Genomic DNA, 14,950 nt, shown 5'->3' on the forward strand with positions numbered 1-14,950 from the left:
TAAAAGTTTTAGAAAAGTATTTGTTTTCCAAAACACTAACGAGGGCCACTAAAATAAACCCTAAACCCCTCTTCTTCAGCTGTCTGTATGTAAAACACTATCTCCTACAAACATGCTTGACCTTTTTCAGATACTAAGAACTCACAGGAAGGAAGGATTTACTTCAACTAATTTTTAGGAGAACTTTGTTTTTTCCTCCCCTCCCATTATGTGTTTTAAGATACCTCCCTTGAAAAAACTTTTTTTCCAGTTAAAATAACTTTTCTTCGCCTCCCCTCCCCAATTCCTCAAGCCCACTTTCAGTGGTGGGAGCAAGACGAGAACTGACTCAAACAGAGTAGCAAGAACCCAGCCTTGTTAGTTGGGTGGGTTTCACTGAGTGACGGCCAGGCGTCAGGTCCTGGGGCCCGACCCATGACGACCTTTCTTCCCCACCCCCACCCCCCGCCTTGCATGCACCTTGAGCAGTGGGAGGGGAACGAGGCAGGACGATTCGGCAGACTGGCCCCCGGAAAATCGGTATAACGCCCTTTCCTCAGGTGTTTTAGAACTTCATTAGATACATTGCTCTGGGACCCACGGAAGAAATGAAAATTAGTACGTGTACAGTTCTGGAAAAGTATGTTTCCACAGAGATCAGTACTGGACTTGCATCACATCAACAAATCAATGATTTATTTCAATCAGGGCTGTCTGTACCTGGAACGCTCATCCGCAGAGGCCTGACGAGGTCCGGCTGCCTCAGTGGGTTCCCAGAGTACACAAACCACTCCTTGACAGTGGGGCAGGTGCTGGCACCACCTGAGTAAAGACAGCTGCATCAGTGGACATGCGTGAGTGCCAATTCATCACCAGGCTAACACTGCACCAGACCCACACTGGCCAGGACCAAGTCCACGCTGGTGAGCACAGTGAGTTCTTACATCCAAGGTCACTGAGAGGCCTTGGGCTTCCAGCAGTGGGCCCCCTACCCTCTGATCTGACGGCCATCCGTTCATTCCAACAAGAATAATAACCTTGTGGGGGGGATGGCAGGATCACCTGGGTAAGTGATTACCAGGCAGAGAGGCAGCCACAGAGATGACTCCTGCAGCATTCTGCCTTCCTTCCTTCCCACCCTCCCACCATTCCAGAAAACATTTACAGAGAACTGGAGGAATAGGACAGTCCTTTCTGTTCTTAAATTCACTACTTTACGCAACTATCAAGACTACTGTTATGTCAGACCATTCAGAAAGCTGATAGAAATAATCTAGAATTAAAGGCCTTTCTGTCTGTTGCTGGATTATTAATTGCTACAGAAGTTCAGCTGGCTTCCATTCTTGTACCATCCTCAGCAAAGCGGAGGTGGCGGAAGCCTGTCCTACTCAGCGCTCTTACTCAGCCCCTCCAAGCCATCAGCGTCTGGCTCCCCTGTGGCCTCCAGACCCTGTCCCCACCAGGGCCCTCACCACACCAGCCCTGGCCTGGGGCCCACAAGGGGAACTCTTGGCCTTCCCCCTTCACGCCGGCACTGCCCTGGTGAAAGCAGGCTCCTCTTCAGTCTCATCCCCTTTCAAGCCATTCTCCATGTCAATGGGGCTTTTGGGGTTTTGCTTTTTTAAAAATGAAAATCTGACCAGGTCGGTCACTCTTCCTCATTAAGATCCCCCAATAGCTGCCCAGGGACCAGAAGAAAGTGTGGACCTCGGAGCCCAGCAATCGCCCAGGGCCCCTGAGTTGCTCTGGGGGTAGTGACCGGTTCCCAGGCGGCTGACGCTGCTGGTCTGGGGACCCTGGAGAACCACAGCTCTGGCTCACGTGCCGTGCTCCACTCAGCTGCAGCCCCCCAGATCCCCAGGCTCACCTTGTCTTTTCTTACCTCTGCATTTGGTCCGCACTCTCTTCTCTGCCCGCCCCCCCACCCCCCGCAGAGGCCCACTTCCCTTGACGGGCACTTGGTGAACTCCCCCTTTCCCTTTCCCTCACTCTCAGTTAGGCATCAGTCCCTCTAGTGTGGGGCCAGCGCCTCCCCCTGCACCCCCCAGCACCCCATGCCTCCCTCCCCTAGTTCTCTGGCCAGAGTCCCACATATGCCTTCATATTTCCCGCGGCTGCCCCCCCTAACTGTGAGTTCCCCAGAGCAAGAACTGTGTCTTCTTCATATAAAACAAGGCCCAGAGCAAATATTCATTAACTGTTAAGTTTAATGAGCAAATTCATCTCAGTCTAAATTTCACACATACCAAAAAATTTTTTAAAAGAAAGAAAATATGAGAAGTATTCTTGATGTTGTTAAAAACAAAACAATCCACTTTCTATATAATCCTCTTGGCCTAGGTTTCCATTACATTAAAAAACAGCCAGGGCTTCCCTGGTGGCGCAGTGGTTGAGAGTCCGCCTGCCGATGCAGGGGACACGGGTTTGTGTCCCGGTCTGGGAGGATCCCACATGCCGCAGAGCAGCTGGGCCCGTGAGCCATGGCCGCTGAGCCTGCACGTCCGGAGCCTGTGCTCCGCAACGGGAGAGGCCACAGCAGTGAGAGGCCCGCATACCGCAAAAAAACCCCAAAAAACAGCCAACTGAGTGAATACTGTCCTACTCATCCCAAGAGACAAACCTTAGGAGGTTTAGTAACTCACACTCAACGGCTGCCACTGATGAACCTAGCCTGCCAATTGACTCCTGGGGAATCACTGAAACATTCACAAAACCACACTTCACACCGCATGCAAGTGACCATCTTTCATCTAAAACTGTTCACAGCACAGAGGTTCAGAGTTGACACCTCAAAGTTTTAATTCTAAATAACACACAAAGAAAGTAAAGATAGGTTCACATTGGGCACTGGTATCCTTTATTTAAAAACACCTGATAGGGGCTTCCCTGGTGGTGCAGTGGTTAAGACTCCGCCTGCCAATGCTAGGGGACACGGGTTGGAGCCCTGGTCCAGGAAGATCCCACATGTCGCGGAGCAACTAAGCCCGTGTGCCACAACTACTGAGCCCGCGTGCCACAACTACTGAAGCCCGCGCGCCTAGAGCCCGTGCTCCGCAACAAGAGAAGCCACCACAATGAGAAGCCTGCGCACTGCAATAAAGAGCAGGCCCCCGCTGGCCGCAACTAGAGAAAGCCCGTGCGCAGCAACGAAGGCCCAACGCAGTCAAAAAATAAATTAATAAAAATTAAAGAAATAAAATAAAATAAAAACACCTGACAGACCTTCTGTTATTTCCTTTCTTGTTAAGACCCAGGGAAGTCATCTTTTGGACAAATATTCCAAGAGAAATGCCACACAGCATCAGTCGTTCAGCTGCAATCCAGGAGGAAACAGCTGCCCATCGAGAGAGCCCAATAGGAGCTGTGAGCTCACCTCTGCGTCAGGCCCGGCAGAGAAACAGGCCCAAGGCCAGCACCAACAGCAAGATCTCTCTTCCCTCAAAATTTAGACCACCACTGATGCCCAATCCCCTCTTTCCTCATTATTTAGACCAGCACTGACAACAAATTCCCTCTTTTCTCCATAATTTAGACCATTGAGGGTTAAGTGAATATTAATTACAAAGTATTTCTTAATTAACAAAAGAAGGGAAGCTTTTGCTTTTACAATAAAATGGTTAACTGACATCTGATGAGTTTAACTGACTAGGTCTCAGCACAACAAACTATGTTGCTTAAAATGCAGTACTTACAGCTATCTACTTACAGAGCCTTGAATAGGAAACTCTTAATTTTCAAATAAAATTAACTAGCCAGAGGATAAAAGTTCAATCAGAACTGCTGATCTGAAGTTTCATTCCCTAAACAACATTTTATAAATTGTGGGGAAGGATACAGGAAAAGAGGGATAAAAACAAGCATCTTCTCCGAAGTGGAGGGCAGGTGTCTACAGGTTCTTCTGCGTCCTGCCCTCACCTGGTGAGCTGCCCGGTGACAGAGACCCTCGATACGCCTTCGTTTCCTCCTTCTGCCAGAAGAGGGTAAAAAGGCAGTGCAGAGCAGCTAGAAAATGCTATCAACATGGCAGAGTAAATCTGTAGTCTGGATAAGGTCTCTGTCCAGACCTAAACATTCATTTGGAAGCATTTTCACTGTTAATTCAGACTATGCCTACCACAGACACGGTTACAGCTCCCCACTCCTTCTAAAAGCCACAGCCGGATGCAAAGTGTTACCTGAAATCTTCTTAAAATAAAAATAAATGCATTTTGCTTGAAAATCCTATAGTTTAGCACATTCTCTGGGGTACCACGTAATTTCAGAGATTTTAATCTGGTATGCACTTTGAAACAACAGCAGAAATGTTTGCAATAATTTGGTTTGTCTGAATTAAAATAATCTTCTTAAATACCGATACATCAAGAAAAAGAGAAGAGGAAATTGAGTTTGGTAATTCCTAAAAGAAAAGGTTGACTTTCTCATTTGAACTTTCAATTTGCTAGGCTCTGAGTTCAAAAGAGCAAAGTAAAAACTCAAGTAAAATTTCTTTGCTAGTTTTACTCTCTATTCACGCTATAACATTTTATACGGAAAACAGAAAAGTAGCATAATCAAACTTGTTCTTCTGCTATTCCCAAAGGACAGACACATTATACTGCTTTATAAAAGCTTCTAGTATAACTAAGACATTTTCCCCTGGGAGCAAAACTGTGGAACTGTCTACATGCCCAACCGCTCTCCCATAAAAACTCTTGATTATGCCAACACACACTCCCAGCAGTGCCCACTCCTCTCACACAAACTGGAGGGTCTGTGAGCAATGGGAGGGGAAAGAGAACGAGCAGAAGCAACATCAACTTTAACCGCTCAAGTACTGTACTTTCAAGTTTGATAACAATCCTCCAGGCTTTAAAAAGTATACATATGTCCTTATGATCCTGTAATATTTTTTATATTGCTGGTTTAATATGTAATTATGTGCGGCTTTAGTCCTTAAAAATATAGAAAAACTCCCCATTCTTTTTTGTATACATTTGAAAAAAAAGTCACCATTTAGGTCAACCTCTAGGACTTGGATGAGCTGATGGCCTGTAGGCGCTTTGTAAAGGTGCCACACGGATGACATGACTTCCTAACCGCCCATCACAAGACTATCATTCTCCTGCAACTCCCACAGATTCCCAGAATGTCTGCTGAGTGAAAACGAGGAGAGAATGACAAGGAAAAAGGACAGTTAGCCTTAACTGTTAAAGACTGCCATAGGCGTGGGCTCTTCTCCAGAGCTGCAAACCAGTGAGACAAGAGGAGGAGAGCAGAACAGAATCTGCCTTCTTGCATCTTTCTGAGTTCCTTCTATTTCCTAAAATATATCAAGTTTTATGGTGATTTAACCTAATCTTATCATTAGGGAGACTAAAAAACGGAGACAGAGTTAAAATCAGAGGTAAGAATGGGTATGAAGCCAAGGATGGGCTGAGGTCTGAGTTGATTTCAGGGTTTCTCCCTACTTTTGGCCATGATGCCACTGAGCTGTCTAAATACCATATATTCAACTATATAAAATACATGTAAGAGTGACAGCGACCAACCACTCCCTAAAGAGGCATCCTCCAACATTCCAGATGAACTGGAGTATCCAATAGATCCATTATCCAAATCTTGCCCATAATTAGGAACTCTGAAGTATGAAGCCATCAATTCGGTGCTGTGCTTTGGCTCAGACCTCCAGCGTCCACAGCTGTGCACCTGCAGGAGCCCTAGTGCTGAGAGTCAATGACCGTGGAGTTAAAGGCAACTTTGATTCTAAACCTCACTCCAAACGAGTGGGCTCCTGCCTGCCAGTCAGACGGGGCTTAGAGACAGCTGCTTACCTAGTGGGATTTGAGAGACCATCGCTCTCCCTCCCATGTCTGAAATTCAACCATTAGGGTAATCCTTTTCTAAGGAATGCCTTGCTAAATGCAAGTACTCCTGAAAAGGTAACTTTTTTTTTTTGCGGTACGCGGGCCTCTCACTGCTGTGGCCCCTCCCGCTGCGGAGCACAGGCTCTGGACGCGCAGGCTCAGCGGCCATAGCTCACGGGCCCAGCCGCTCCACGGCATGTGGGATCCTCCCAGACTGGGGCACAAACCCGCGTCCCCTGCATCGGCAGGCGGACTCTCAACCACTGCACCACCAGGGAAGCCCAAAGGTAACATTTGAAACACACACTCAACACACATCATATCGGTCACCTAACTCACCTGAGAAATCTGCCAGGTGTGGCAAAATGCCCCCTGAACAGTCCCTGCTCTCTCAGCCTAGTGGGGAGGAGGGCCACCGGACAACACGCATGTGAACAGGGCGCAAGTACGAACTGTAATAAGCTTAAGGATGAAAAGCACAAAGCTTCTTCAGAGGAAATCAATTTTGATGATGGCGTAAGGGAGGAATCTGGGGGAGTTGGTTTTCAAGGGCATGAGGGACAAAGAACTGGTCAGAAGGATGGGTCATCAGTAAACGTGTGGATGGACCTAGAGTCTGTCATACCGAGTGAGGTAAGTCAGAAAGAGAAAAATATCATAGATTAACGCATATATGTGGAATCTAGAAAAACGGTACAGATGAACCTATTTCCAGGACAGGAATAGAGACGGAGACATAGAGAATGGACATGTGCACACAGGGGTGGAAGGGGAGGGTGGGATGAATTGGGAGATTAGGACTGACATATATGCACTACCATGTGTAAAAGAGATAGCTAGTGGGAACCTGCTGTACAGCACAGGGAGCTCAGCTCAGTGTTCTGTGATGACCTAGATGGGTGGGATGGGGGGTGGGAGGGAGGTCCAAGAGGGAGGGGATATATGTATATGTATAGCTCATTCACTTCGTTGTACAGCAGAAACCAACACAACATTGTAAAGCAATTACACTCCAATAAAAATTTAAAAAATAGGATGGTCTGAGCCAGAAAAATTAATTTTGTATTTTTCAACATGGATTTGGTTTTTAAAGCAATGCAAGTGAATGAAATCACCTGTGGATAAAGGGGGCAAACCCAGCTTTGATGGCCTCCCACCAACAGAGCCACTGAGAACAGGAGCCAGGCCAGCAGCCTGAAGCTTCCAGCAGGAATTTGACGGTCCAGGAGGAGCTTCAGGACGAAGAGAAAGGCCCTGATGGAGAGAGGAAGGAGAGAGGGACACTTCTCCAAAAAAGCTGAGGTTGGAGTGGTGAAATGTTACCCAAATGCAGCAAAAACAAACCAGGAAGTAGAAGATGAAGAAACAGAACATCAGACCAGGAAGTGCAACATCTCTTAGCAGTTCCAATAAAGGAAAATGGACATATGGATGGGAGAAAAATGTATAAACATGCGGGATAAAACTCTCCAAGGAGAAAACAGTCACAGAAAAGGAACAAGAACCACACTAGCACTCAACGCCGTCAGCACCCGGAACACTAGAGGAGGGTGGGGTTGGCTGAGACAGGGCAGTTGTGCTGACGACTCTTCCCTCTCCAACAACTCTAGAAGCCACCGCATTCTCGAGTGGACACTTTTTACCCTGAGGCACCGTGCAGACAGCAACCTAGGGCGGGAGAGCCTGGCAGAACAAGCCACTCTCTGAGAGGACGAGGCTGTCGTGACAGCAGGGGCTGCAGGCAGAACCAGGAGCTGGTGCCGTGCAGAGAGGGCTCCAGAAGTCTGCAAAGGAGCATGCTCGAGGTCCTGGTGGGTCCAGGGCAAAGCTCAGTGAGGCCAGACAAGACAACCATGGGGAACCCTGCTGACCGACCCAGGGGCCCCTGCGGCCAGTGTGCAGAGACGTTGTCAAACACCGGCACTAGGGTGACAGCCCAGGAAGGCCCAGCCTCAGGAGCAGGGCCACTCTACCTCCTGAAATTCCCTATAAGGCAAGCCCTGAAAGGATTAGGTAAATGAACTGCCCGACAGGACAGAAATCAAGACCCTTCACAGATCCAAAATCTTCTAGAATACAATAAAAAATACTGGACATCAGAATAAGCAGAAATACGTGGACCCATTATAAGGAGGAAAAGTCAATAAACAGACACAGGCCCAGCAATGACAGGGCTGACGGAATTAGTAGACAAGGACTTGAAAACAGCTACTGTGAACAAGTTTAAGGATTTAAAGGAAAACATGAAGACAGGGAAGAAAGAAATGGAAGATCGTTTTAAAAAACTGAAAAACACAATATCTGAAATGACAATTTCACCGGATGGGTTACCAGCAGATTAGACACTGCAGAGGAAAGACACTGGAAATGCGAAAATGACAACAAGAGTGACCCGAATTGAATCACAGAGAGAAGAGGCATAAAAACAAGCCTTGGTGCCTGAGGGACATTGTGAGGTGTGAACCAGGCACGTAACTGAAGGCCCAGAGTGATAGGTGAGAGAGAGATAGAAAAAGCTGAGCACCGTTTCATGAAATGTTGTTTTCTAAGTCAATAGGGAATAGAAATGGACCCAAAGAGCTCAAGAGTTGCAAGCAGAATAAACAGAGAGGAAACGACTCCAAAGCTCAGCTTAAACAGCGGCTGAAAACCAGCAATCAAGAAGAAACCCTAAGGACAGCCAGAGAAACACACACTTACAACCTGTGGACACAAGAGTCAGAAGGACCATCGTCAACTCATGAGAAACACAAGCCAGAGACAACAGAATGACACCCTGAAAGTGCCCAACAAAAACACCTAAAATTCTACATCCAGCAGAATTATATTTCTGAAATAAAGAGCAGCAGAGGGCTTCCCTGGTGGTGCAGTGGTTGAGAGTCCGCCTGCCGATGCAGGGGACACGGGTTCGTGCCCCGGTCCGGGAGGATCCTACATGGCGCAGAGCGGCTGGGCCCGTGAGCCATGGCCGCTGAGCCTGCGCGTCCGGAGCCTGTGCTCCGCAACGGGAGAGGCCACAACAGTGAGAAGCCTGCGTACCAAAAAAAAAAAAAAAGAGCAGCAGAAATGGTGCACACAGAAGACCTCATCTCACCTATTAACTCCTTTAAAAGACAAATGACTGAGATTTCCCTGGTGGCATAGCGGATAAGAATCTGCCTGCCAATGCAAGGGACACAGGTTCAATCCCTGGTCTGGGAAGATCCCACATGCCGAGGAGCAACTAAGCCCGTGCGCCACGACTACTGAGCCTGCGCTCTAGAGCCTGCGAGCCACAACTACTGAGCTTGTAAGCCACAACTACTGAGCCCATGTGCCACAACTGCTGAAGCCCGCACGGCCTAGAGCCCGTGCTCCACAACAAAAGAAGCCACCGCGATGCAATAAGAAGCCCGCACACTGCAACAAAGAGTAGCCCCAGCTCGCCACAACTACAGAAAGCCTGCACGCAGCAACAAAGACGAACGCAGGAAAAAAAAAATAAATTATTCTTAAAAAAAAAAAAAAAAAAGACAACTGACTGTTCAAAGGAAGGGTTGGGAAACTTGGCTCATAGGCCGAATCTGGCTTGCTTGCTTTTATATAGTCTGAAAGCTAATAATGCTTTTCATATTGTTTTAAATGCTTGGGAAATTATCAAAAGAATTTTCTGTGACACAGACCAATGACATAAAATTCAAATTTTGTGACATGGGAAAACTAGATAAAGCTTCACTGGCACAGCCACACCCTTCTGGATGTAGGTCCATGGCACTTGGCTCAGCAGGGCTCAGCAGTTGTTACAGACTGTGGGGCCCTCAAAGCCTAAAATATTTATTATCATCTGGTCCTTCACAAAAAAGTTTGCCAGCCCATGGTTTAAAATAAAAATAAGAATCGTGCGTTATGGGATTTAAAACATATGCATAATCTCAAAAGGTTACCTACTATGTTTCCACTTATGTGACATTCTCAAAATGACCAAAATGTTGAGTTGGAGGACAGACTAGTGGTCACCAGGGGACAGGGACAGAGGGCAGGGTACAAAGGGGCAGCATGAGAGAGTTCCCCTGTGGTGATGGACCATTCCTGTACCTTGACATGGGATAAAACTGCATAGAACTATACACATACCAAACGAATGGGTGGACAAAATGCTGAAAAGTGAATAATGTCTATGATCTAGTTAATAGTACTGTACCAATGTCAAATTCCTGGCTTTGATATTGTACTTTATTATATAAGATGTCATCTTTGGGGAAGCTGGGTGAAGGGTACATGAAACCCTATGAGCTATTTTTTGCAACTCCCTTGAGTATATAATCATTTTAAAAGTTTTAAAAATATACAGAATAGCAGGGAGAATGCAAGTACACTGTTGTAAGGTTTTTACAATACACATTACGTGATATGATACGGAAGTCAAATTGTGACACATTAAAGACATATATTATAAACCTTATAAAAACTGCTAAAAAAAACAAGCAAACAAAAACAGGTAAATCTAATAATCCAAGTCCAATAATAAGCCAATATAAAACAAAATACTAAAAATTACTCAATTGATCCAAAAGAAGTCAGAAAAGGAGAAAATAAGGGAAAAAAGAACAGAGCAAAGAGCAAAATGAAGACTTAAACCCATGAAGACATTACATGTACTGTCAATAAGTACATTAAGTGTAAATGGCCTAAACAGTCTAATTAAAAGACAGAGATTGAAAGACTGTATATGCTGCTTAAAAGAGACATACTTTCAATATAAAGAAATAGCTTAAAAGTAAAAGGACAGAAAGAAGATACACCATAATCATAAGAAAAGTGGGGTGTGTATACTAGTGGGGTGTGTATACTAGTATCAGACAAAGCCAGCTTTGTCTGATACCATTCACTAATAACAGAACCTCAAAAACATCTGAAGTAAAAACTAACAGAACTGAAGGGAATAAATAAAAACATCCACAACAGTATCTGGAGATTTCAACACTCTTTTCTTAAAACCTATGAACAAGCTGACAGAAAGTCAGTGGAAGACTCTCATAGCCCTCTTCGCAATACTGGCATTTTATAGAACACCACGCTCAACTGTAGAAAAGACATCTCTTTTAGGTGCATGTGCAATAGTAAGCCAAGCCAAGCAAACAGCACAGAATACGCTTTATTATATTCATTATAAATAAACCTGCAACAGCAGCTTTTTATGTTTACATCCTAACAATGTAGACTTCATGTAGAAAGCCAAAAAGTTGAGAAAGAAAAAAGGAGAGTGAAGGTCAGTTGTGAAGATAAGTTCAATCTGAGTAATTTTCCTGTTATTGTGGTTATCTAATAAAGTGATCTCTACGGCTGTCAATAAATTGCATTAACAAAGTAGGAAATTTAAGTTATGAAGTTTATATAGTTTAACCTCATTTAACAAAATACTCTAAAAATAATTCTAGGCAAATATTATTCTATAACATGAAATTTTTTCATGATGAAGATATCTTTTCTTTAATCATCGGAGTCAATGTGCCATCATTCATGTTAAGAAAGAGTATATGGGCAGAGAACCACATAAGAAAAATAGAAAAATTATTTCAATAATATTTGGTTTCAAAGTTTACATAGGTTCTTCTGTTTCTGTCTTCAAATCAGCTTAAACATCTTTCTCATGTCCTCCTTAGGCCACATCAGTGTCTGAACTCTCACAGCACCTATGGGAGAAGGCAGCACATGCTGGGTGGTGCTGGGAATCTAATAAAATCTGGGTACAAAGAACCTGTCACTCCTTCTGCCCCAAAAAAGACTAAGCACAACACTTCAATCTGATGATTCTATCACCACCTTTAGATTATGTAAATGTTTCCTTTCTGGAATAATATTAATAGTAATGTTGGTAGGTTTGGAGATAATGGAGTTTAGGCAAATGGGCCACAGACATCCTTTCACCAGGACTTTTCTGCTTCAATCCTTGCCCTGATAGTAGTGTGCCAGACTCTGTTTCTCATCCCAGCACCATCCGATCAGACCATGGTGTTCCAGCAGCCTGCCTCAGGTCAGCAAGGCCTTGCACGGAGGTAACTGCATGCATTAAGCATCACTAGTCTGTGCTACAGAGCGCTCTCCGACACTCCCAATTTCCCCAGACTGTTCCTAACAGAGGGTTACAGGGTCTGATTAATTTTATTCCTGGTGTTAAAGGTCCTCTCAATTTTACTGGCCTAGCCATGGACAGTCCTCTCCTTATCCTCTTGTTCCTACTGTGAAACTGAAATACAGATGGAAAAACATAAACTTAATTACAAAAACTCCAAAGGAAAATTTTGTTTATATTTTAAAATATATGATTATATACAATCATTTTACGAAACTCACATTTTGAGGGAGAGTAACTAGACGCTGTCTTCTAATAATAAACACACCCTACACTCCTACAGGAGGAAAGGGTTTTCACATTTTTTAAAAAGGACGATCCTTTTAAGGCATAAAAATACAACATTTTAGGGACTTCCCTGGTGGTCCAGTGGCTAAGACTCTGTACTTCCAATGCAGGGGGCGTGGGTTCGATCGCTGGTTGGGGAAATAAGATCCCATATGCTGTGCGGCGGAAAAAAAAAAACCTCGACATTTTACAGAAACAATGCACTTCTCTTTTAATGAATACTGGTCAAATGCTTGCTAATTAGATATAGACGTCCCAAGGCATTTACCCTTTATTCTGCACAGATGCGAGTGGCATTCTACATTACAGATTTCACAGAGAAATAAACCCCAAGTCCTGAAAGAATGCACTCTACTTTGTCTGGTCAGTTCTCAGAATTCAGGTCCACGAGCACAGTCACTGCGAGACCATGACTCACCTTCGCTATCCCCCAGCAAGAGGGAGTACACCCGCTGCCGCACTGGGCGGTAGACGAAGGCCTGGCTGGGCAGAGCTTGGTCCATCGCATCCTCCAGACTGTTGCTGCATTCGACCTCCCCGCTGCTCATGACGTTGTACACCAGGTAGCTCTCTGCCTGGACGTGATGTGCTCTGGCGACCTGCCGGAAATTTAAATGCAACTGGTTTCTCGCTGAAAACAAAACAGTGACCTTTAATAGGAAATCCAACGCCTCTGAGGGCTCAGAAATAGAGTAACTGTCACTCAAACTCATGATGTCAAGCTGGCCTCTGTGCCTCCTTTCCTTTGGGCTTCTGGCTCAAAGCTTTCTATTACTCCTCTTGCTCCTCCTCCAATTTCCAATCACCTACCAGACTTGTCGTACTTCCTCCTGCCGTCATTCATCATCCTGTCCACCTGACGGAGAGATGCTACCCAGGGCTCCAGCCGCCCCCACCAGTGTCTCCTCTCTCCAAGCCACCCTTCATCCCAGCGATACTCTGCCTTCCTGGAAACAGAGGCCCAGTCAATGCCTCCTCAAAGCATCTGGCCGGCTACCACAGATTCTTCAGCCTGAGACTCAAGGGAGGCCCCGCGGAGGCCTCCATCTCCTTTCCCACGTACACCATTGCCCTTCGTGGACTCTCTGGGGCCCAACCTCCACAGTTCTGCAAGAATCCTCCCTGTGCTCCGGAAAACCGACCTCTTTCAGCCCTTCCCAACCAGCCACTTCCCAGTCTCTGCTCCTCTGAGGGTCCCCTAAAGCGTCATCTCTCCATAACCCTGTCATCCTCTTTGAGCAGGAACTCACCTACCCCTGGCCTGATGGGCTCAAACTCACATTTACCCTACACTGGTTACCTGGCCTTACCTCTCCTATTAAACCATAAATTCCCTGGGATTAGAAACTGCATCACGTTCATTCAACTGTTCAGGGATTTTTTATTGAGCAGCAACTATGCACTGCGCACTCATTTCTTTCTACTTCGAATGCAGCAGAGTGGCAGCACATGGTAGGTGACGAGATGGATGATTTAAATGGATACCACTTTCTCATTCAATGAGTAGCTGAGATCAGACGGCCTATAATATCCTCCATACAGGTTTCATGTTCCTGCAAAAACATTCTTATTACTGCAGGAATAAATTCATCTAGATTACTCTTCAGAATTTAAATCCAGCCTACCATTAATGGCCCTTAAAATGTGCTGCCAATAACCTGGAACACCAAAACCTCTGTGTGTCAGTGTCCCGTTGTTATTCATACACATGAAGCAGCTCAGTCACGCCCATTCATTATTGTAGACTTGAGTCCTAATCCCTTTAACTCCTCACTTCCTTCATATGTAAAACAGGTTTAACAAAGGTGCTGACCTCACAGAACTATCGTGAGGATTAAATGTGTTAATGTACGAGGCTGGCACATAGTGCATGGCCAATAGGTGCTAAGTACTGGTCTCAGGCTGGACATACTCGAGTGTCTATCTCATGGCTAAAATTTCTTTAAATCAGGATGGCAGACAAGCTAGCAACTTTAAGGTCACCAAGAATTCCAAAAGAGTTATTACTTGATGCTCTAACCAATCAAAGATCATAAGAAGTAACCTATTTCTCTATAACACCCCTTTTGATACAGAATCTATCAGAAACAATATGGTTAGATATTTCATGATCCTTTTAAGGCAGAATACCTTCTAATTTATTCTCCTATTCCCTCTTCCATTTCTTACTCTTTTTTTATTTCAGAAGAGTTAGTATTTTGACAAATTTATGTATATAGCTATAATAAATTATATTCACTCTACTAAGAAATCTTCAATTTTGGCAACTCTACAGAATTTGAGATGTAACATTCTTTTCTGGGTATACACAGGGTTTTCAGAGAAGTTCTCTACAAGCATAATATTAATTCATTAATTAGCTCATCACCTCAGTATCTTTTTATCTCTGCCCTTAACTGTAAATATTATATAGCATTCCACACTTGGAAAAACTTTAACATATGCACCTAACCTGAATATTCTAAAGCAAGAATTCAGTTTATCCAACAGTGTGTAACTCTGGAGGAAACAGCAGTGGTTGTGGGTATGTACTCAGGTAATTGCTGCATTCAGCAACTCTGCACCTAAGGATTTCCAGGGTGACTATGTGTGGTCAAAATGCACACATTTGAATTTTGGTTACCTATTGACAGGGCTGGGAGACTCCATTGCAAAAAATTTTTTAAGGAAAAATTAAGGGAAACTTAAGAAACTTCAAAATTGTTTTCAAAGGTATCACTAAGCTCAG

General features: G+C 44.8%; 1 protein-coding gene across 1 annotated transcript in view; it reads right to left on the reverse strand.

The window, feature by feature from the left end:
* Positions 1–14,950, reverse strand: part of FAM120B (family with sequence similarity 120 member B) — a 52,866-nt gene that overhangs the window by 31,860 nt on the left and 6,056 nt on the right. Inside the window, exons 3-4 of the mRNA XM_065889022.1 lie at positions 12,641–12,821; positions 700–801 (exon numbers count right to left, since the gene is read on the reverse strand). Of these exons, the coding sequence (XP_065745094.1) occupies positions 700–801; positions 12,641–12,821 (283 nt within the window). The remainder of the gene's footprint in view (positions 1–699; positions 802–12,640; positions 12,822–14,950) is intronic.

The sequence above is a fragment of the Phocoena phocoena genome, chromosome 12 (genome assembly GCF_963924675.1).
Source record: "Phocoena phocoena chromosome 12, mPhoPho1.1, whole genome shotgun sequence".
NCBI lineage: Eukaryota > Metazoa > Chordata > Mammalia > Artiodactyla > Phocoenidae > Phocoena > Phocoena phocoena.